This window comes from Saccostrea cucullata, unplaced genomic scaffold, assembly GCF_032062105.1.
Source record: "Saccostrea cucullata isolate Sc308-1 unplaced genomic scaffold, CSIRO_AGI_Scuc_v1 ctg10, whole genome shotgun sequence".
NCBI lineage: Eukaryota > Metazoa > Mollusca > Bivalvia > Ostreida > Ostreidae > Saccostrea > Saccostrea cuccullata.
Window position 1 is genome coordinate 501301 of NW_026938566.1, and position 24823 is coordinate 526123.

Consider the following 24823-nt stretch of genomic DNA (forward strand, 5'->3'; position numbering starts at 1 on the left):
CCTCTGTGATTTATCATCTTGATAATCATTTATTCGTTCATTGTAGGTAGTATTTAAAGAACCAGATAATCAATCCATCTATTTAATGTAACTATAAAAGAGAGGTCAAATTTCTAAAAGAATACACAACAGAATGTTAATATAGTGATGTTTAAAGAGAAAGAAACATTTCGCCATCGCATTGCGTAACGAATTAGTCTTCCTTTAATTTCAGATAATTTCATTTTATGCAGTATCCAGGAGAAATCGTTAGTGCAAGGTTTAATTATTGAAGCATTAAACAGAAATTAAAGGTATATATCACCTATCTGGCACAACACCAGTGTAAATCAAAATTCAGTCGTCTGTATATAATTCTGACATTGGCAGCTACCCCGATGTTTGCCCTCAAATCTAGTTCTCCAAGCATTGTTCTTCCACACTAATCATATTACCAGTATTTAAATGACAAGAACTTATTTTGCGTTCGTTGGTTCATGCAAAAAAATATGTCATTAAAATCTTTAATCACCCAATTAAAATTCAATCCGATGCCCCGAGGTGAACGGTTTTTGTTTATGTTTTACAAAGCTGCAGACGAGAATGGTCGTCCAGAGGAATGGATATTAACTACAGCCACACTCCGTAAGTTCTTCTTTCTGATCACGTTAAAAGTAATATTTGATGAAGATATATTTTTTAATACACACTTATTGCAAAGAACGATGTCTCCAAAGGTACATTTAACTGAAAAAAAATGCAGAGATTTTAATTTGAATATTTAGCTCCTTGAGATGCACAGACCCATCCGTACAACCGTGCGCATTAAACTGGTGAGATTCAAACTTGAGCAAACAGCATTTATGTCTGAAAAAGAGATGGCTTTCTGTGCTAAAATTCTGTTCTTTGTTGTCCATTCCGAAAGATTCTCATTTTCAAAAGCTAAACTAAATGCACATTGACAAGTATTTTCAATTAAAGAGCTCAAAAAAGGACTTCACGACCCAAAAATGTTTTAGACATATTGCATTTAAAGATATTGATCTAGATTTCTATGCAACCATTGATATGATTTATAATCGAGGATTGCATTACCGGTGTGTAAAATCTATTCAATGCTGAACTAAAACCTTTACAGCTATTATAAATTACTTCCCATGCTTTACCAAGTCTCGTATGTTTCGGGTTAAAGTTAAAGTTTCGGGCATTCCAGCCTTCTCGTAACGTTCCATCCGCCATTTAAAAGATGCAGAGATACTCTTCACGGGAATCTTTTGTACTTATCTAAGTATGTTTTACGATAAGACATGTTCGAGTTTGTCATTTAAGCAAAAATGACTTCTATACGAAAACGTAAACTCGTCTCCTCTTTTGATTTCAAATGTCCACAGGCATATAAAAGATTCAATTTTCATTACAGGGTCACCATGGAAAGTTTAGAACGTCAGCGCGCCATGGCGATGCCCAGGTGTAACACCCCAAGCGAAGCCCCGCCTCTGCCGGCGGGGAAGGAATACCATGCATTTTTTAGTTTTCATGGCGAAAATCCGGATTATAATTGGGTGAAGGCGGTGACGAGAGAGCTGGAAAGTCGTGGATTCAAATGCTGTGTGTTCCCGCGGGACCTAGACGCTGGAAGGTCCCTGTCTTACAATATCAAACAAATACTGACTAAATGTTTGAGAATTGTTACTGTTTTATCGTCTGCTTATATAAAGAACGAATGGTCACAATTAGAAATGGAGATTATTTCACTTGGAAAACTAGATGAATTAGTTTTTATTCCTGTGTTAATTGAACCTTGTGATATTCCGCCATTCCTGAAATACTACAGGTACGTAAATGCAACGACCGCAAAAGAAACTTGGTGGAATATGTTTTATGAACAGGTCCGGGGAAATGCCCCTCGGCTTCCCCCGCGTAAGAAGTTCCATGCCTATTTCGCCCATACTCCATCGGATACAAAGTGGGTGACTAATATTGTAGAGCGACTAGAAAGCCCACATAATAATATTATTTGCTGTTACCCCGCTCGGGACTTCAAACCCGGAACCTCCATCAATGAGTCTATCGACACTGCCATTAAGAAATCTGTGAAAGTGGTTCTCGTCCTATCCAAAAACTTTTTGCTGAATGAGTGGAAACGGTATTACGAAAAGAAATTCAAACATTTAAAGACTATCCCAATCATCATATCAGACTGTGGATTGCCCATTGCACTGGACGACATCGTCTGTATTGATGCCCGTAATGTCGAAACTGACTGGTTTAAAGTGTTATTACGAGCCATCAACGAAGAAGGTAATTATTTAATATATTTAGTCATGTGGAATTTTTTTTACATGGGATTAATGTCGTTGCAAGCAAAGTAAGAAACTTGCTTAAACTAATAAGAAACCAATTCATGCTAAACGTGGTATGTTGATGATAAGTACTGATATCTAAAACATATCTTTTTGGTATGTCGATGACACTGTTACTGATATGTTTTTGGAATGTTGATAAATGTTTCTATGTTTGTGAAATCGACATATCATATGTACTGACATGTTGTTGATATTGTTACCAATGTTTTGGGGTATGTTGTTGTTATTGTTACTGATATGTTGCTGGTATGTTGTTTATATTGTACCAATATGTATTTGGTATGTTGATGATACTGGCACTGATAAATTTTTCTTCTTCCTTCAGATCTGAGTGCTGATGACGACACAGTGACCAGTACGAGTCAGTTTATACGAGATGAGGTCATCTACACACCTGCAGCAGGTACCAAAACTATCAGTCATGTAGTTCGCTGTCTTCACAATTAAGCCAACTGGTTATCGCTCCGTTATATTCCTCACAGAGTAACGAACCAAATATTTTTGAATAAAGACATACTTTGCAATTTAAAGGGTGGTTTTTTAAATTCAAAAACAATGCATATTACTGGGTATCTGGAAATGTTTGAATTTCTTTTTTTTCCCCTTTGTTTCAGGGCCATCAGTTGACCTTCCAACAAGTACTGCCCTTTGACGAGATAACTAGTGCCAAAAATACATGCGATATTATTAGCATTATGTTCAATGAAAAATAAATTTTTCTGAAAGATTATTTATTATATAAAAATTAAACAATATTTTCATAAGGAGACCACAATGATAAGATACATTGGATTGTGAGAATACAAACTTTCTGTCTTGGAGGAAACCTCTTTCTCTGTTCTGCAACTTCGAGTTCGATGTTCCTGAGTACCATTGCATGTGGAAACATGTACCCCAATATTCAAATACATGAATATTTTGTGGAGTTGCGCTTGTTCGTTTGATTTCATTATAGTAAGTGCACCTAAAATACTTGAATGGACAACACCATGATGTTTCTGTTGTGCTATTTCGATGGGGTTTACAGACTACTAGACTAAGTCTCCATCGATCAATCTTCTTCGGAAGACGAATTTAACGATAAATATTCCTCGAAGGTCCGCTGGCGGCATTTCTCAAAGTGAGGCCGATAATGACGTCTTTTACCGTCATCTTCCTCGCTGTCGTAATACGGCGAGTCATACATTCCTCGGTAAATTTTAGGTAGCTGCAAAGAGTGCAGTCTTCTGATAAGGGTCCGCTCTCGAGTGGTTCCATCCAGTGATCTATGCCGTGTCACCGGTTTCTTTTTTCTCGGCGGAATATCAAAATCGGTGACTGTAAGCGGCACTGTAATGGTGGACACCATGGAGGGTGTTCGATCCAACAAGGTTTTCTTCTCTTTGTTCCATTTGATACTGGGCAGCATCCGCGCAATGTTGATTGCATCTATAAACTTTCGTCTGGCTTTTCTTACAGAAGGCAAAATCTGCATTATTTCAGATTTTGTGTATCCATGATAAGCAAGCCAATCATTAACAGAGAAATTCTTTGTTTTATCGCGATGGAGGAGAGATGCATGTCCTTCGTTAGCAAGGATTTTCACACAAGCTATGTTGCATTCTTTTGCCGCCATCAGAATCGCAGTGAAACCCATTTTATTGCAATGGTCTACCTCTAAACCGAGACGCCGGAAGTGACGTGTTAGTATATCAATCCCCACGTCATTTCCTACTTTGGCACAGTAAATCAGCGGGGTATTTCCTACAAAAATTATAAGCACCACCAATTAACACAGTTCTCCATATTTAAAATCAAACAGCAAGTAATAGCAGTGATAGTTAAAGATTAATAAGCTGAAAGCTACGGATGTTTATAAAATTTTTGAATAATGACGTTATTGTGGAAGATACATATTTTTTTGTATGCCAAATATTTTTGTTACAAGTCAGATTAGTTTCGTTGGTTTTGTTCTTGAAGGTCGGAAATAGTGCGCATGGCCAAGGATTAAAATGTCTGTCTGAAATGAAGTTTTCGGGTTCTTCGCAAAGCAAGCCGAAACTTAACAAAAATGAAATCCGTCTCAAATAAAGCATTTGTCGTCATTAATTTTTTGATATCTTAGAAGCGCATATTGCATAGATAATGACAAGAAACAGTATTTTTCATGTTTTTTTTTTTTTGGACAGAAAAAAGCGACATTAAGACATTGGCAATCCGAATGGAACAGTTTCCAAACAAAAATGATGTCATCGTGTAATGGAAACAATGTCACAGAAAAACTAATTATTGCTTAGTATTCAAACAACTGGAACTTGGAATATATTGCGTTCATTGATTTGAAATTAGTATGTGGTTATTTAGCGATGTGTACAATTTGAGAGACAAAACAAGAAGTGGAATAGTTGTTATTTGATGAAAATAGGATTGCGTCAAGCGAAAAGGGACCTTCGTGACAAAATTTGCGAAAATAGTTTTTTTAATGATTCTGATAGAGCTAGTTTTTCTGAATATTTTGTTACCAAATTTTTTATTATATACCTTCTAAATTCTTATTAAAACTCAAGATAAAAGCAATGCAATTTTAACAAGATAACGCTATAAAACGTTGAATAACGTCACATAACGTTATTGATATTTGGAACGTTATCATTACTAAATAACTCTTTTGTATTAGTTAGAAATTATTTTTTCTACATATATTAAGTTTCTTCAATATCTATTTCCTCAAATTTTAGCATTTATTTGATCGTATTCATTGTAAAATAGCGATAAGGCTGATAAAAAAAAACCCATTATATTATCTATATGTAGGCCAATATAGAAATAATAAAGTAGGCTACATCTAAGTTGTACATTTCAAAGAATATATTTAACGACACCATCTCACAACATGAACATAAGCATGCTTTAATCTCTGAAAAATTGATATTTGAAAGGATCCTTTACAAGGGGATAGACCTCTGACCATACAAAACCACACAAGTTCCTACTTTGAAGTTATCTCGCAAGGCATTCGTAACAACACGAATATTTTCCAAGAGAGAAATTTAACAGTATATTCACAGAAATGACTGAGCAATTACAATTGCTTGCAAGGGAGTAAATTGAATAATCATGTTCATGTGGTAAGGTCTTTAAGGATAAATTCCAGTCAAAGTATTGTTATTTCCCTTTCGCTATAATCAGCAAACCCACCTCCACAAAAAAGAAAAAAAAAGAAAAAAAAGAAAGAAAAAACCCTTAGCCAGTACCTACATGTATTTTTTATGAAAATGACATAGCTTTACCTCCCTAAACAAATGTTTTTTAGGGGATGGGTGGTATGCAACTTTCAGGCATTGTTATATTTTTAACTTATCAATTATTTCATACTTCTTTCAAAACGATGTCCTTTTATTTTATTTCAATTGAAAATTATATTGAAATGTGGAATATCCCCAAATTCAAATAAGATTAAACGTGTTTGTTTTATCCCCCTTCTAACGATGCAACTTGCCTATATGACAGTGATTTAAGATGCTAAAATTAAATAAAATATACCGGTACACACATTTCATACTAAAATTAAATAAAATATACCGGTATTGTATCAATAATTATGACTTAATTATATATCTGTATAAAGTTTTTGAACAATGGGGAAACGGGGAGGGGGGGGGGGGTTCCTTCAAAAATGATCCCGGCACGTTGTGCTTGGATCAAAGTTTTACACGTTACTTCGGTGCTTGCGATTGGTTAAATTTTGCTAGAGGTGAATATCGTATGTCGTGCAATTTTGTTAAGAGAAACTATTGTATTTTATTCTCATGTTAAAAATATTAAGAAATTGAATTTGTTCAGCACTAACAAAACCAATAAAAAATACCCAAGTAATGTATATTTCTAGACTTGATGCAAAACAATCAGTCGGACAACATTAAAAGTCAGACGTTAAATTCATACTTTTAGAGTATACAAAAATCGTTAATATATAATTAAAGTATGTATAAGCTTTTCTTTTGTGCCACCCAATTACGTGTTAGTACGTTGCTTCATGCAATATTTTATTGACCAAATCACTGGTACCAGATGACATTCTAACTGTACAATCTAAACAGTTGATACACAGTTACATACATGTACATGTGAATAATCGGTTTAATTCATATTCAGCTATATCAATGAGAACAATAAATGGTGTAAAATGCATGGGCCTCATCCCCTGAAAATCCAAACAATCAAATATACGTATACACTTTGCCATCGGAATAATTATTCTCTGACAGCATTATTTTATTATGCATGATGTGTACAATCGACAATCCTCGGCTGACTCTGCTTCACTCCATTCAAACAGATACATGTATAAGCCATTCGAGGAGCTCCGAGTGATCCCCCCCCCCCCAAAAAAAAAGAGAAAGAAAGAAAAAAAATTAAAGTCGCGTGCACGAATTAATGATGATTATGGGATATTATTTACAAAACGAATTTTTTTTAAATCAACTTTTTATTCTTAAAGTTAGGTTGTGACAGGGTCGGTAATTCTTAAAATAGAAATTTCAAAATTTCTCTCATACCTGATTGAAAAAAATCATATGCAGTAAACAGACACATATAGAAAGCATCTTCATTTGTGGGAAAGGGCTTTATAAAGGTACGTTATTTTACAGAGATAAAAAAAGGATTCATCAGAGGATATTATTAAGAGGTCACGACATGCACAAGTGTAAATAATCATTGATTTCACAATCGCAGTGTAAATTGAGATAGGTCTATGGCGACATTAACAAAGGGGTTGCACAGCTTACAAAGATGAAATTCTCGTGATCCTCTGCAAAATCATCTACAGTGTATGAGAAAGAAAATGAATCATTGAGATATTGTTTGAAAAACAAATTAATTCATCACCACTTGACTGATGATGTGGATTACAAAGCAATGATCCGCACTTAATAAATTGGTCAAATATAGGAGCGATGTTTTTTTTTTTTTTTTTTTTTTTTTTTTAGGAAAGGAGGGTGGTGGTGGTGGTGCATGTACCATTGTATTTTCAAAGTGTCTATGATCAAAATAAAGAAAAAGGAATTAATAGTACATTAATACATAAAAACGAAAGTGAACAAGCACAATCGAAACAAAAAAAAAATTAATTAAACAAAAAAATCAGGTGAGAGAATAACGAAAAAAAAAAAAAAATCGGAATTAATCCTTGAAAAGCTTCGCTTTCCGTAGTACCCCGCTAATATAAAACGAACATAAGCACATCCAAAAAAAAAAAGGTGTGTTGAATGTGTGTGTGTGTGTGTGGGGGGGGGGGGGAGGTGGTAATCAAACCATTTATTTAAACAATATTATGCAAGATTAAAAGCTCAAAATGTCTGGAACTACTGTATTTGCCTTATACATAATTAGGAAACTTCAAATCAGAAAATAAGACTACTGTACATGTAGTCCGACTTTAGATCATCGCTCTTAATTTTCGACTTGAAGTTAGCATGCATAACCCAGAGTCACCGTGTTTAGTTTTAATTTATTTCAATAAATTTAGGCAATGAATACAAGACCTCAAATTAGTTTTGAAAATGACAACTGTTGATTATCTTCACATTTTATTACGTCAGTTTTCAAACCTCAGAGTGCTGCGCCAAAGGTGACGGTGTTGATTAGAAGATACAGACGTCCGTATGGCTTTCGCCACTTCCTCCTTTATGACATTGCTACAGACAATTTCCTAGCTGCTGCATTCATGTTTTTTTCCTACTATGTATTGACAAAATGCTATTGCAACTATGCTAGTATATCAATTAACTTGATTCGATTACTTACTCGAGCCTTTCTGACTAACGGAGAAACAATCTGGAATATATGTAATATGTAACCCCCCCCCCCAAAAATGAAAAAAAAAACACATTGAAATAAATGCAGGAGACCACTTATCTGTAGAGTCTGGAGCTCAGCCGGAAATGCCAATGACACGATTTTCTTCAGAGCATACTGAGGTAAACACGTACATGGATTTGTTCATGAACATTTTTTTACTTCTCATGAATAAGGCCATTCATGAACTATCAAAAATTGAATTAGTTAATACTCTATTTGGGAAAAATAACCAGTAAATCTATAAATTGACGACATTGTACAATATTTCTTTTCGGACAGTTACAGGCGTGCCTATTTTTTAACATATGTATTACGTAAATAAATTTTTGTTTTGCTTTATCGTATGAATCCTTTTTATCGACAAACGCACCGGCGCGACGTATTTACGTCACAATAGTGCTTCAAAGACGTGACGTCGCGCCGGTGCGTTTGTCGATAAAAAGGATTCATACGGTATAACTCTATAGAATGATGTACATATATTGTGTTAGATATTTAATACATGCATTACCTTCATTATCGGGAATATCTGGGTCGACCGAGGCGTGTTTCACGAGGATATCCACGATGTCATTGCAGCGGTACTCACAAGCATAGCTTAAAGCAGTTCTTCCCGATTCTGAAACAGTATTCACCTCGGCGCCATGTTGGAGTAGCAGCTCAACTATCACGTCACGAGACATCTCTTCCTGTAAAGATTTTAAAAGAAAATCTTCATGAAGTATATATTTTCCGTTTCATCTGTTATGAAAGAATTTAATGTGATGTGTTATTATTATACTATGGGTTAAAATTTATTTCCGAAACAAGTGCCTGTGTGTTATTATCGGTTCTTTTATGAAGTGCATATGATGATTGGCCTGAATCGGGGTACAATAAAATGGTACATGTACATGTAAATTAAACAATTTAAAAATAAGGAAGCTGAACTTTTCATTTCTTCAATGAACCTACATAAATTATAAAGCGTAATGTAATATCGGTCTTACCTTCAAAAAACATGAAATCATCAATGGCGTCTTGCCCTTCAGATCCAAAGCATTGACTACTTCTTTTGGTGCCGCGACCAGGATGAATTTTACCAATCGAATCTGTCCTTTACGTATAGCATTAAACAACATGCGAGCATCAGTGTATTCGTCAAGATTCAAATCTTTTTCCATCGTAAGAAGCGACACAGTTTTCTTCAGAATGTTAGACTGGGCCTCATGCGACCTTGCAGAAAATATTTTCACTTTGTTTGGAGGCCTATTCGTCATTGTTTTATATCGTCTAGTATTTTTCACAGTGTATGTGGGTTGTTTTCTCGACCTATTACTGGACATGTTTAACATTGACGGCAATATAATTTCTACTACATTAGCCAACCTACAAGCTTCCAGTAATGAAAAATATGGCATATGTTCCTATTCGTGCCAAATAAAAAAAAGCTCAATAGATAATTACTTCTTTTTAGTACATTTTTGATTAACTTTTTAATGTAATTGCATGAGTATGTTGTTTCTTGCCAAAATGAAGTAAGACGTCGATAAATGTAATTTTCTCAAGCAGAACATAAAAGAAAAAGTCATATTATCAGGATAATGTATAATTAACTCTGCATTACTTACAGCTAACAAGTTCACTGGCATTAAAAGGTAAATGTATCTTAGAATGCAATAAATAAAAAATCGAAACATGCAACGTTACATTAATTTAAAAAAATATATATCATTTAAAATATATTAATGCATATTTCTAACAAAAATGTTCTTGAAATAAATATTTGTTGGAGTTAAAGAAAAAAATAAATAAATTTAGAAAGATAAAATTGTAGCACTGAATTCGGCTACGGTACTGATAGTTCCTTATAATAAACGAGTAACGTCTTTATTTCATAATTTAAATAATTATATTATGTACATGTTCATCAACTGTTTCTGATGAAATTTAACTGATTTTCTGTTTCAATTTTTGGTAACATCATTTTGTTAGTTTCACCCACAAAGATTTAAAAATATATGACGTAAAACATAAAATTTATTTTGGATTGCCTTCGGCTTCTTATATATTTGGACCCCCCTATACTCTGTTGAATAAAGGGTTCTAAATCCATGAAATACTCATTAAGTTAAAATCTAAAAAAAAAAAAAAGCACCAACCACATTGTATTTATATTTTTTAATTTAAAAAAATGTTGGTGGTAAAAAGGGGGAACACTGACATTCCACTAGAAAAGAAAACAATAATTGAAACGTTTTTAATTAGTGATTTTTGTTCATCAATACAAATGCAATGTTGCTTTATATAAAATGGCTGGTTCCCTGTGCTGAAAATTAAATACAGTTGAACTTTGTTATTGCGAAAACTTTTACTTCAGACATCAAGGATATGTCAAAGTGAGATAATATTTTTCATATTTTATTTTACAAAAATATCTAAAAAAAAATCGTATATATACTAGCAACATAAACAAGTCATCAATATGGAAAAACAGCATTCATTCACTCAGAAATACATATGCAATTTTAAGGAATCTCAAATGCTATCTGGAGACTGGAATGCTCTGTAAGTTTTGAAAATTAAGCATACGATACGATAAGCATATGATATACATTTGATATGAAATATGAAGTCTACTAATATGATTACATTGATGGCATGAATCTTGTTACATCACGTAATGATGAAGTAGCAGACTGTATGGCAAATATTATGGCTGCATAATGTTTTTTCACTATTTCCCATCGTTCACTTTCATTTTCACTTCCGATTATTTCAAAAGTTGTGTCTGATAAACCCGGGAAACTGCTTCCAGCGTAGGCATTTACACTACTCTCAGCAAATAAAATGTGTCTACAAAATTTAATGTACACAAAATTAAGACAAATATATGTTACAAATACACAATAACGTAAAATATGTCTTTAAAAAAAGATATACGATTTTTCAAAAAAAAAAAATCTTGATTCCTCTTTTATTTCTAGCCTACCTCAATAAGTAAAAAAGAGTTATGTTCCATCACGTGCATGTATAAGAATTATATATGTATATATTTTTTAGTGTACCTGGCCTGCGGCCTATTAGGCAGACCTGCTGGGTCTGTGAACGCTCGGTCTAATTGTAACAGTTGGTCATTGATCTGTCGTATCGCATAAGGTCTACAATTATAACATGATATTTATTTTTTCTCAGAAATAGAAAACTCATTACTTATTTTCTTAAATTCAGTCATTCACAAAGAGCTGACTTCAACAAGTCATCTTAATATTATCTGTGACTATTTATCATAAATTATTCATCTACTAGTTTATATATGCAAAATACAGAAGTTTATACTGTACATGCATGTATATGATTATTACAGCTACTTTAATATACATTGATGAATTTTTCAATGAAAATAATATTTACATTTTGTACAAAATCTATACAGATTATGTAGGTTTTTTAACTATTAGATACGATTAATGTTGTTATTTATGCGAAAAATCTTACTTTGCTTTATCCACTTTCTGTTGCATACTGTAAAATGAACTAACTTCATTCGAGAAATTAGCAGCAGCTTCAAAAAGTTTATCTGCAATTAATTAAAATAATTCATTGGCCTAAACCTGTCACTAGGCAAACTAAACTACAGTATAATCAAATTAATCCCTATACTAAACAACAAGCAGAACCGTCTTGCCATAATGTCTCCCCCGACTAACTATATAGCATGGCAAGTTGGAAAAGAACGTAAGAAAGTAAGTAATTTAAGGGAGAAGCCTCGCTTTGAAAATGGGGAGTTTACAATATAGTGACAACCCCATCCCCCAGATTGGCTATGGATTTCCCCGATATCAAGGGTATTCTAAATGTATAAAGCAAGGTTTCTAGGGAACTTTTACCAAACAACACGAGTATAAATTATGTATTAATACAATCTGCATAAAACTTTTCCTCATTATACAAATATCCAGTAAAATTACCACAACAATACATTTCTTTAGAAACAGAACCCCATATTATTAAAAGCATCACGTGATTTGTTACCTAAACTCATTTTGGTTCGAAGAATAGTTCCAGTTTCAGACGTATTAAGTTGGTTAACATGATCGTTCAAAGTACGTGCATAATCTCGAACATCAAATGGAATAATCAAAGAATCTGCAAGATTCCTGGCGAATTCGGCCCAAACCTGTCCCACTGCTTTGTGAAACTAGAAATCAAATTTAACGTTTAATACTCAGTATTTAGCAAAACACAAATAAAGTCGTAGAGCAATTCAAATCCTGCATACTGCGTTTGTTTGTTTTTATTAATAATTGTCAGTCCGACTTTTTAAAAATATTGCATGCCAACAGACCTGAAATCCAGGGTCCAATATTTCGTCCACTGCGTAAAATGTTTCGTATTTGGAGTGATATAAAGGATAGGATGCAATCTTGTATTTTTCCTGCAAACATTTATAACAATTGATTCTGTAAAAAATAGTTTAACTGTTTTTGTGTTGGATTTGGATTGACTAGGAAAGCGTTTGCTACATACTTTGTCAAAGGTGTAGGATAAATCAACACTGGGTAAACCAATTTGTTGTATGAAGGATGCAAAATCACTTCCGGAACCAAGGGGGAAAATCCTGTCAATTTAAATATTTATTCTATATAAAAAAAAAACTTCTTAAAATACAATGAACTGTAAAGACAATTAATTTCTCAAAGTCGTTTCGCAAGATAAAAATAAGGTCATGTAGTACTTTGGTTTCGTGTTGTCTTTTTCACTTGGGGTACTGGCTTTCCAGTTGTCATACACAGTTTTCAGTCCTTGAGCTGCGCGCGCAGCATCTGGATTCGGCACGGACTTAGCGGCTTCAATCAAAGCATGATGTACCAGCGGGGTAGCCCCACTAGCTACGGTATAATTTCCTGCAAATAAGTATTAATTAAATGTTCATCAATTTACATGTATAGAGATTCATGAAGTATTTTCAAAAACACATCAAGTGGATAAAGAGCTAGCGCGCGCTTGTCTCTGCTCTATAGATATACATACATAATAATTTTTATTTTATTATTAACATAATTTTTATTTTACTGAGTAAAAGTTCAACTCTTTCACATATAAGAGGTACTAGTGTATATTCTTCAATATAAATTTTGGTTAAATATATATTTAGCTAAAATTAAGAATTTTTGCTCACCTGTCACGGCTATATCTACATTAAGGTACGCCACCGCTCGCTCTGCCAAATTCTTTATATATTGCTATAAGAACAAAAGAAAAACTGCAGAATAACCCTCTGTTTAAAGTTTCCTTTTCTGTGTCGTACAGTAACCATCCAATTTTTAGGACCTATGATTGGTTTTAGATGTTATTCATATCATATCAATTCATTCGTAGCTGCAAGCAACACTAGTTACACACACGCACAAAAAATATAACGAATATCAAAATGGTGGAATTTGAATTTGAAGTTATATACATATATTGAATTACTCTAAAAATTCAATACTAGTATTTTTATTTTAGATATTTTATATAAAGTGGCAAAAGAAATCTTATTTCATCTTATGACTTTTCACAACTTTGTTTGACCAACACCGTTGAAATACCCGTGTAGGAAAAAGTATCTTTTTGACCTAAAAATCACATTAAATGGAAGAATGTAATACCAGTAGCTTGGAGGTTTCCCATACTACCTTAAAACTATTTTTCAAAAAATTATCTCGCATGACCCCAAATATAATTTAAAAGGAACTCTCATTTTATTTCCCAATATGCTGTTACACAACAGAGAATACGTCTATTATTTCCTTTTCGATCAGATTTTACCTCAATCCATTCGGTAGATCCTATCAATCCATATTCCTCTGCTCCCCAGCTACAGAAAATGATCGTCCGCCGTGGGCGCCATTTCTCTACAAAATCATTAAAAACAACATATCTTGAAGGATGCAAGACAGTTACAAAACATTTAAGGAAACTGGGTCCAGACTTATTTGCAGACTGTTTAATAAAGTTAAATTCTTGTACATAAAAAATCTTTTCAAACCCTTAGAAAACCAATTCACATTTTATGAGAAATTTACATATACTAGCTGTACACAGACATACACGGAAACCCATACTAGTATTTCATAAGCCACTTCGAAATACTTTCCGAACTTATTACAATTTTTTTATTGGGGGGGTGGGGAAAGAATTCAATGTTTCATAATGTTAACATATATATATAGTTGGCCAGTCTCATGGAAGCCTTAATTGGTTGATCTTATATACAAGTGTAGTTTAGCTGAAGAAAAAAATGCTTTTCTTACTTGCACGAACCAGGTTTCCCATAACTCGGGAGACCTCTTTCATTACCGCTGTACCACTAGAAGGATCAATTGCCCCGAACACCCAGGCGTCACGATGGTTGCCAAGCAAAACATATCTGTCTGAAAAAATGAAAAGTGAAAAAAAACGTTCAATATTTTTAAAATACATGTTTGTTTGCTTCATTTAACATTTATGTAATTCAAGAACTTCCAAAGGAAGTTAACTGGGTTATCAAATCTGGATTCCAAGAGGAAACAGTGTACACAAGAAAGAATGTTGATGTCATTCATTCATTCATTCAATGTTTTTGGAGAATATTCTGTTACGTTCAATCGAAGACAAACCTGGTTCAATTTCTCCTCTTATAAGACCAATCACATTGTAAGTTGTTTTACGCATGTTCCGAGTCGATATTCGTATTCTGATTTTCCTGGAAAAAATTTCGTTGGTGTTAAATGTTGCGAGATTATAGAAATTTTCGTGACTTAATTAAATTGTAACAATAATCACGCTAACCAATATTACATACCATCCTGAATTTTTCAAAGGTCCCCCAATTCTATACGTTGTATTAATGCCTCCTATCCAAGATTCCGGAACCTCCTCTCCTCCCATGTAACTGTGGAAAGAAATCAAAGCTGGATTGTTTGGGAATTATTGTTTGATGAAAGACTGATGCATCTAATCAACTACAGAACACCAGAGTCCTAGCCTGGGTACTTATTTTATAACCCGAGCTTGATATAGTTCGTAATGTGACGAAATCTCACAATTTTTAAAAGATTATAAGAACTGGCCCATACAAAGTATATTTTTCATGTGAGGATGACATACAGTGCTGGGACTGTAATGCTTTATCAAAAATCTTGATGAACAAAGAAAACATCAAAGAATCTCAAATCTTTAACCTCGTATAATGGGTAGGAGGTGATTCGTACTTATGATTTTCTGGGATATCATTTAATATTTTCAATGCAGAATTGAAAAATTTGTCACGACAAAAAAGAGCATCAATACCCCCATGCTTTCTTTGTATCTTTGTAAACTTCCACTTTCTCTAGATTTTGAGTATCCTATGACCTTAATGATTTAAAAAATACTGGGCATAGGGTTTGAAATTAATTGATATATTAATTTTTCTTTACGGTTTGTAGACGAATATTTAAACGGTTGTGTGTTCCAGCAGTGTATTCTTTTATTTAAAAAAACAAACATATATTTTGTGTTCTATAAGTGGTAGTGTGAATTGAACACCTAAGCAGCTTCTCTGCCACACCATATCCTATAGGATGAACGGGGATGTTCGGGAGAATATCGCCTATCAGTTTCTCTTCATCAACACGGTAGGCTGTGTCTACAAAAAAGGTTGCAAACTGCTACAAAGTCAAGCTCAAACAAGTTCTGGAAATTTAAAAAAGTTATGAACAATTGTTGAAAATCGTACTTCAGAATTTTAAAAAAGTAACAATTTTGACCTTTTTGAAATCAGATCCGCTCACATAGATCGCTACTACACCTGTGAGCGGATCAAAGGATCTGATTTTAATCAGATTTAAAAAAAAATTGGATATGGTGAATGATATTGACAAACCTGTCGCTGGGTAGCCCGGGGTTAAAGGGTCCCCTTTACCCATGAAAGTGGTTCCCCTCTGGGTACCCGTGTCTGGAAGCCACCAACCGTCAGGGTAAACTTTGGAGTTAGGACCATCCGTGTAGTCTAAGGGATCGGAGTACAAAATGATACCTGAGGCGCCGTACCGCGAGGCTAGACGAACCTAGGAAATAACAGCGTCTTATTGCAAATCTATGGCAAAAGTTTTCACTTAAGGACATATGCAACGTACCTTACCTACTCATATTGTTTTCGCGATATTCTTCATTTAAGATTGTAGTGTCATGAGATGTTTATAGACAAAAATCAATATGTATTACCAGGGGTTTTGGAAAGATATCAATTAATGATAATTCTTGGATGATTCAAAGAAAAAATATATAAAAATTACTAAATATATATTCTAGATGTTCCTTTTATCAAAACTTGTTTTAAAAGAAGTGTACAACACCATATATAGAAATGTATTCACAAGTATTGGAACTCTTCAACTCCACGGAAAAAGACAAAAAAGTTCAAAATACGTTGCGTATGTCCTTAAATGAAGCCATTTAGAAAGGGTTATAAGTAATTGTGATGGAAGCGGCTCACCTTGTCTCCCCTGTAGATTTTTCCGTATCTGGCGATGACCATCTTCCCCGTGAAGTTAACAGATTTGTTTGTTACCAACCACTGGAAATCTTCTACACGACCATAGTTAACATAGATCAACTCCGACTAAAAGACAGATAATTGTTCCAACTAAATTTCCTTTTTATTACGGTTTAAATGAGAATACAACTATTTGGATGGGTGTCAAACATTTAAGCAAGGATGTTCTGGAAGTACGTATATTGGGAAAACCGTGTTGTTGCCAACAGAGGATACCAATTAGATTTCTAAAATGTACTACATGTATTTGCGAAAATCCAACTTACATTCACGTTTTTGCTATATAATGGAAAAAAGGAATTGTGGAACCACCTTTGATAGTACCCAGTAAACATTATCTTTTACTTACGGATGTTACATTCCCGGGTGCAGAGTAAGCGTTAAAAGGCGGGACCACGTTTGACTTGTTTTCGCTGGGATGAAGAATCGGTTCGTAGAGATTCGACTGCCATTCCACGGCGTCATTCTCATTGTAGACAAAAATCCTGTTCATTACATCCGGGTCTGTGGTATTGGGATAGGACAACAGAACATCGTACGGAGCGATGAAAGCTTCGTCCAATCCTTCCGACTTCCAGAAGTCATGGAGCTCTTTAGCTTGTTTATAATCGGCATTAGTTCCAGCGAGATGTGGGAGCTCGGACAAACCTCTGTTGGAAGAACCACGAGTTAAAAATAATGTCTTTCATTCGTACAACAAATAGACATCGTATAAAATATTTTACTTCTACTGGATTCAAGTGCAAAATGCGTTTTGAGGGACCCACGAACCAAACTGTTTACCTAAGGCCAGTAGGTCGGAGGCAAATAGTTTGGTTCGAGGCGTGGTCAACAAAACGCATTTTGCCCGAAAATTCAGCCAAAAAAGTTTTATTACACTATTTGGACATATCTTGCGCTGGCTTCCTTGTTTGCCATAAAGATATACTATCGGCAAATCCAGCCAACAATGTGACGTTAAAAAACATCCTAGCCCAATCTCGACAGGTTCAGCACCTCGCTAAATGCTACAACGTCGATTTTTTTAACACATGAAATGTTAAGACTTTTTTACAGATTTAAAATGTAATTAATTGTAATAGAGATGGACCCAAAGTTGAGAATAAGCACAAGAATTTATTTTTATAAAAAAGGAAACTTTTGTTTAGAAAAACAAACTCTTTATTCTGTAGCGTAATGGTTTTATATTAGTGTTTGAGCATAACAGTTATAGTCAAAGACTGTAATATAAAACGATAACGCTGCACTTTGCAGCTATCATTAACCAAGCCCTACTCTAGTAAGTCTTTCTGCATAATCTTGACAAGAACCATCCTATTATATGTAATGATAGCAACAGACAAAGATTAAATATATTTTTATCAAGGGAGCAAAGATAATTTCTTGTTGTCTAGCCCAGACAGGATTTCAACAGGTCATTAGAAACGTTACCTTATCAAAAGAATCATTTGTTATATATAAGCAACAACATATTAATATTTTGAACAGTCGTATGATATTTTCTTTATTGCAGGCAATTATTCGTGAAAAAAAATATTGTTTAGTAAATGTGTCTTGATTTGATTCAAAGGGCAAAAATATAGGTTAAAGGTCATAGGGGATGAGCTTTTGGAAATTATTTCAAATTCGTGTACATCTATGTATATGGCCAAAAGATAGATGCTTGTACTTTGTGATTCTGATTCTTGCTGAAGATTGGTCATTTTCTGAAAGGTCAAGAACACTGAGCAGTTAGATGTTAAATTATATTCAGATTATTGCGTCGTACCCTTGAAAGAAAATGAATAATTTATAGTTTAAAAGTAAAATTCAAATAATGTGAAAGCTGGGGCAAGGAATTTTTTTTTTTTTTTTTTTTTTTTTTGCAAAGTCAAATATTGAAAAACAGCAGTTAGATGTTAAATTATATTCAGATTAGGACCATTACACGCTTAGTTTGGACTTTGAGTAAGGCGTGGCATTCTCGACGTTACCTAATTAGCTTCTGAAATTTACACAGCTTCCCTTCACTGTTGAAATATACATATGATAGAAATGCGGCCAAATGTCAACTGGTGTAGTAAATAGCCAATTAAAAGTTCTCTCATTGCACAGAGGTGGGGCATAAGTCGTCTCATCGTTGCCAACAACAATTTTAAGTTCCGATGTTATTAATTTCTTAACCAATGAGAATCTACTAGTATTCGCCATGACGTAGCACCGAGAATGCCACGCCTTACTGAAAGTCCAAACTAAGGAGAAAATCGTCCTATTGCGTCGTACCCTTGAAAGAAAATGAATAATTTATAGTTTTTTTTAAAGTAAAATTCAAATAATGTGAAAGCCTATGAGTTGGGGCAAGGAAAAATATTTGTTTTGCAATGTCAAATACTGAAAACCAGTCTGCAATGAAGATATTCTCTCTCTTTAATCAGAATCCTAAGTTGCATTAATTTGACTGCAAGCGATATAATTAATATCTATGCAAGAACATAAAATGAAAATTCTTTGTTTGAGTTAGGGGATGACTTGAACACAAATTCAATTTGTCAAAATGCAATGATTACAATAAGCACTTTGTCTGCAAAAATATTAGTTTTTAGGTGCTCATGGTTGGGAAAGTTAGTTTACATTGAAAGATCCTGTTTTCAAACTTCGTATATGACATAATTGTCCTGGGGAAGTCACCAAGAAATACATTGTGTCACTCAAAAACTGTCTGTGCCTTGCCTTGTAAAATTTGTCAATGCATGATTGTAAATTTATCCCCAGAAACTGTAAAATTTCTTCTATATTTTTAATATCTGCCTTTATGCTTGGTATTTATTGACACAGACAAGTTGTCAACGTTTTTAATGGGTTGAATATCAGATTTCTTCCTCTACTGGTAAACAATTTTAACAGCGCAAATATTGTTTGTTAAGAACTGATTTTGCAGAATAGGAGACATTGCAATAATGTTATTGTAAACAAGACTAAGTCTTGCAAAAAATTGTAAGCATGCACGTCAGTTTAAAGACGCAAATAAGAAAATTGTCATCAATGAAAAATATAAGGACGATCCCATAAATTATGTGAATCTTGCGGTTAATTCTTTTGTTTACAAATTTGATTGCACACAAAAACATGCAAATGCCAAAATTTGCATTTCAGAAATATTTAAGAAATAACAAAAATTTCAAAACTTACTGCAGATATTGGCGGATTTTTCCTGCATCAATTCCATTTATTATTTCTGAACTAACACTTGGACCGGCTTCCTTGCTAAATGAAGGCTGTCCGGAATTATTTGTTTCTGTCTTTTCGTCACAAATTGCAAATCTCCCGATAAGTATTCCAATACCAATTCCAACGGCCATTGTCACAATCAGAAACAGTATATACGAACGTTTGGCACTAGCTCTCTTATTTTCGAACATATCTTCCGTGGAGCGAAATTCCATTTTATTTTGGAATTCAGTTGAATGATTTTTACTAATAATGCGTGTTTGCCATTACCGACGATGTAAAGTTGTACTGCAGATACACAGTATGCTTGAATGCCCGTGATTATTCAAAAACTATCTTGAACTTCACTTACATTTGTTTTAGAGCAAAATAAATGTGTACCTTACATCAGACGGTATACCTTGTCAAGGGGCTCTAAGCCATCTCGGGTATGAGGGCCTGTGTAAACACTTTTAAATTGTATAGATATTGCGCATCGTGTTTGACTGGTACTCTAAATAGGCTACAGGGCCTCGCGTCCCATTTAACCCATTCTTATGCATACATTTATACTTATCAGCATTTTCAATCATTCATTAAAATGCATGAAGATGCGTATATTCTATGCATTAAAAAGTTAGAATGAACGTAAAAGAAGATGTGAACTTAAAACTATAGCATTTTTAGTGATTGTTTAATAAAAAGAAATGAATTGGGAGGGGGGGGGGGTATACAAGCCAGGATTTTATAGGAGGTAGACTCTTTTCTATTTCAAATTAATTTGAAAAGAAATTTATAAAACCTATTTTTCAAGGCAGCGATTTTGTGTTTAAATCTCAAAAAAGATAATTTATTACATGCAAATGAAATTGCACATCAAAAGGTGATTTTTTTTGCATTTTTAAACATAGTTACATTTAACATGTTTAATAAGACATGCTTTGTATATATTCAACATAGTAAACATGTTTTCTCATAAAAAGATATGATATTTAATAACAATTTTACTCATCTTCCAGATGCCATCGCGAGGTTGAATTCTAGACAGTGTGAACTCTCTCTCTCTCTCTCTCTCTCTCTCTGCTATACACTTAACAAAACTAAGTGTTCACTCTAATAAACGTATTTATTTATAAACTACAAGATAGAATTGTATGACATTTTCAAATTATTACAACCAATTAGTCTTCTCAAAAATAGTTGAAAGAAAATCAGTTATCACCAATGAAAACCAATTTCCCGCAACGAAACTTACAAACAATAAATCTGTACTTTCACTACTTTGCGGCACATGTTTTGTGTAATCACCTTCTTCATGCGACCATTATCAATTTTTAACAACTGGTTTAACTAAGAAACACAAAATGGTCATTGAGGTATAGGCGTCGGAAGCAAATTGAAAGAGGGGGGGGGGCTAAACCGAAAAAAAGGTAAACCCCAATTTTAATGTCTATATTATGTATACATTTGCAAAAAAAAAGGGGGGCTAAGCCCCCTAGCCCCCCACCCCCACCTCGGTTCCGACGCCTATGATGGGAGGAGGGAGAGCCATTGGAATGTTGATATCGGAATCATCCTTACGACACGTTTTAATCACTTTTCTTTTAGTGCTTAGTTATTACTATTTTAGTGATATTACTTTTAATTATAAACAACAAGTAATATAAGAATCCATTCAAACACATTTTTCTATAGGGTTTTTAGTCATTTTTTTATCACCAAATTATCACAATTTGAAAGTTTTGGACAAAATTTAATCAAACCGGAAGTGATCTAGATCTCCGTCTGAGGCCAATGGTTTGCGTCAAATCCAGCTTAAAAGATTGTTATACATGATCCTAAACCATTTTAGAAACATTTCAATCAACACCTTCAGTGGTGTAATATGGCGTCAAATTGCTGCTCATATCTGTCCAGTATCATCTCAAACAGTCTGAATCATCCATAGAGAGTTAATTTCAATTACGTGCGAGACGCCCAAGGAGGGTATAAATGTTGACCAGAATGCATTTGTTTGATGCATTGGCCTGCCAAATCCCAAGATCTGAAACCCATTGAACATATGGAACTTTTAAAAGGAATATCATCCCCCTCCCCCTTTCCACACAATTTCAACGGTTTAGAAAGGTCCATGCTGTAGGTGTCGCAGTAGATAGGTTAACCTCCTATTCAAAGGGTACATGGTATGTCTTGCAGTAATTAGAGCGAGTCTATAGCGATTATTTTATGTGAATTAGAGCGAGTGTATAGCGATTATTTTATGTGAATTTTCATTTTTGAGGGTACACTATGGTGTCCGGATAGGGCCATTTGCGTTAGCGCGACATCGCGTTCAGATAAAGCGCCGTCGCGCTAACACAGAACACGCCGTCGCGCTAACACAACTTTGCACAACGCGCCGTCGCGCTAACACACAACATGCCGTCACGCTAACGCACTGCAAAGTTGCGTTAGCGCGACGGCGTGTTGTGTAAAGTTGTGTTAGCGCGACGGCGCGTTGTGCACAGTTGTGTTAGCGCGACAGCGTGTTGTGTAAAGTTGTGTTAGCGCGACGGCGCGTTGTGCAAAGTTGTGTTAGCGCGACAGCGTGTTGTGCAAAGTTGTGTCAGCGCGACGGCGTGTTGTGTGTTAGCGCGACGGCGCGTTGTGCAAAGTTATGTTAGCGCGACGGCGTGTTGTGTGTTCGCGCGACGGCGTGTTGTGCAAAGTTGTGTTGGCGCGACGGCGTGTTGTTTGTTAGCGCGACGGCGTGTTGTGCAAAGTTGCGTTAGCGCGACGGCGTGTTGTGTGTTAGCGCGACGTCTCGTTTATCTGAACGCGATGTCGCGCTAACGCAAATGGCCCTATCCGGACACCATAGTACACCATGTCTTTGACACTTTGCTTTGAAGTCTGACGAGATACTTACATGAAATCTTCGCAATATCAAACTGAAAGATGATCATTAACCATGAATTAAAGAAAATATTTATTGAATGCATTTGTTCTTTATAACTTAAAAAATGTCTGGTGAACACTTAGAAGTTTGGTTCAGTGTATATATGTATAAATAGTATTAATGAGGCGAATTGCCATGAGCTTGGTGTTGGTTCCTCTTGTCGTTCTAAAATATCACCCACTCCATGCAAACTCATGCTTTAGCTAACACGTTAGTCGTACATATACCGGGGGTATGTTATACAATATATTAAGCAAGCGTTTCTGGTAAACTTAATTAATGAAACTTCAGACGAATAAAGGAGAAACCTAATTAGATAATTCAAGGTAACGTGGGAAGGACTTGTGCAGTACAATTTTGGAGAACGAAAACGATAGCGTGTTTTCGCATAAAATCTCCGTTTCAAGCATAATACTGTGTAATGTCTATTAGTTATACGACGTATAATAATAAATTCATGTAGATAGCGGATTAATAAGACTGCAATCCAGGCGAGATTGTTGTATTTTTAAAAATATATATATATATATAAATCATCGAGGTTATAAATTGCCAAAACTGAATTTTAACTAAGTTTTTTGGGAATAGGATGTAAAGAACTAATGGGCCAGTAAAGCGCAGGAGATTTTAAATGAAAATCGTTTAATAATAGTTTTACTGAAGTATCAATTCCCCAATATAAATGTCCTGGTCCAGAAGTATGGGTGTTGACTGTATCCTAGTTGTGAGATCATAAACATATAAATTTTCCTAAGATCAGAGAAAACATCGCGGTTATTATATTCCAATAAATCAGACATTAAAAGATTATCAGATCAAAGACACAAATCAAAACTCCAAATATGATACTTATTTAAACCTCATCTTCGTACCGTCTTTTAAAATGTCTCAATATTTTGCTTGAAATATAAAAGAACCTGGCTCAATAAAGCCTCAATTTCCCCCAAATTTTTCAACTCATCCTGCGAAATCTATAATTGAAAAGGCGTATTTTTTACTTCTTAAAAAATAACTAGACGTTTAGTTTTGGGTAAAGGTCAAGAGGATGAGCACCATCGTGGAAGTAAACCACATTTCTTGTATTAAAAAGCGACTTGCATGCATTCAATATGATCTTCATGGTGATACAGTAAAACTTGTTTAGACCGGCTGCTGTGTATTCCTAATACTTGCTTCATCCGATGTAAATTAAAACTCAATGCTGCCTAATCCAGGAGACCACTTCATGCAGTAAATTTAGGATTCATTGGTGTCAAACAAGTTTGACGTTGTCTATTTATCTTTATTTATGCATACTTTATATTTACGTGACAAGTTGAAACTATATAGGACCGCGAAACATTAACTGGCAAGATTGGAAATATGCAGCTTTCGTCATTTCTATCTGTTACAATCAAAACATTCAATAATACACAATGAAATGGGCGGGCACAATTCGACGCGGACGCGGGGAAAACATTGGATTGAAATTCGAGTTTGAAATTCATTTGTATTGATTCACAGTGTGTGAGAACTGTCTTCGGATAAATCTAGACTGACCTCTTTTGAATATTGATTAAAAGTGTTTTAACATCAATCAATTGACCTATTGTTATGATTCTATGTTTCATTGTGTATGATGTATTACATTATCTAGACTCTATTTAATTATGTATGTCTGTCAAATTCCAAAACGAGGTTACTTCGACCTACTTTAGGTTGGGACACATCTTCCCTTCATAATCTTTCCGTGTTCAATGACCAAGATATGGAGCAGGTATTTTAAAAAAAAACTTGTAAACAGATAATCTGTTAAAAACCATAAGAATACACATGTAGACCATCAAGAGACGGTGGTGTAAAAACATTCAATTGATTTATATAAAAATTAATTCTAAGCAAAATAATTTAATCCTTTATCACATATTCCTCAAAAGTATTAAAATGACAACTTGTAAAATTATTGATAATATACGAAATAAGGCCCTCCTA

General features: G+C 34.4%; 3 protein-coding genes across 3 annotated transcripts; 1 reads left to right on the forward strand and 2 right to left on the reverse strand.

The window, feature by feature from the left end:
• Positions 1 to 282: 282 nt before the first annotated feature.
• LOC134250659 (uncharacterized) lies at positions 283 to 3070 on the forward strand. The gene is made up of 4 exons (XM_062733009.1): positions 283 to 624; positions 1400 to 2280; positions 2671 to 2748; positions 2960 to 3070. Exons 1-4 carry the CDS (start codon positions 599 to 601, stop codon positions 2995 to 2997), a joined length of 1023 nt encoding a protein of 340 aa, XP_062588993.1. The 5' UTR covers positions 283 to 598; the 3' UTR covers positions 2998 to 3070.
• A 183-nt stretch (positions 3071 to 3253) lies between these two features.
• Positions 3254 to 9874, reverse strand: LOC134250658 (uncharacterized). The gene is made up of 3 exons (XM_062733008.1): positions 9176 to 9874; positions 8698 to 8875; positions 3254 to 4088 (listed from the first exon to the last, which is right to left on the reverse strand). The coding sequence occupies exons 1-3, from the start codon at positions 9584 to 9586 to the stop codon at positions 3397 to 3399; spliced, it is 1281 nt and encodes a 426-aa protein (XP_062588992.1). The 5' UTR covers positions 9587 to 9874; the 3' UTR covers positions 3254 to 3396.
• A 537-nt stretch (positions 9875 to 10411) lies between these two features.
• Positions 10412 to 20407, reverse strand: LOC134250636 (N-acetylated-alpha-linked acidic dipeptidase 2-like). The gene is made up of 17 exons (XM_062732989.1): positions 19897 to 20407; positions 17078 to 17378; positions 16669 to 16794; positions 16057 to 16240; positions 15720 to 15819; positions 14995 to 15084; positions 14810 to 14895; positions 14465 to 14584; positions 13980 to 14065; positions 13348 to 13411; positions 12904 to 13072; positions 12696 to 12786; positions 12514 to 12603; positions 12201 to 12366; positions 11664 to 11745; positions 11234 to 11326; positions 10412 to 11021 (listed from the first exon to the last, which is right to left on the reverse strand). Exons 1-17 carry the CDS (start codon positions 20148 to 20150, stop codon positions 10814 to 10816), a joined length of 2310 nt encoding a protein of 769 aa, XP_062588973.1. The 5' UTR covers positions 20151 to 20407; the 3' UTR covers positions 10412 to 10813.
• Between the last annotated feature and the right edge of the window lie 4416 nt (positions 20408 to 24823).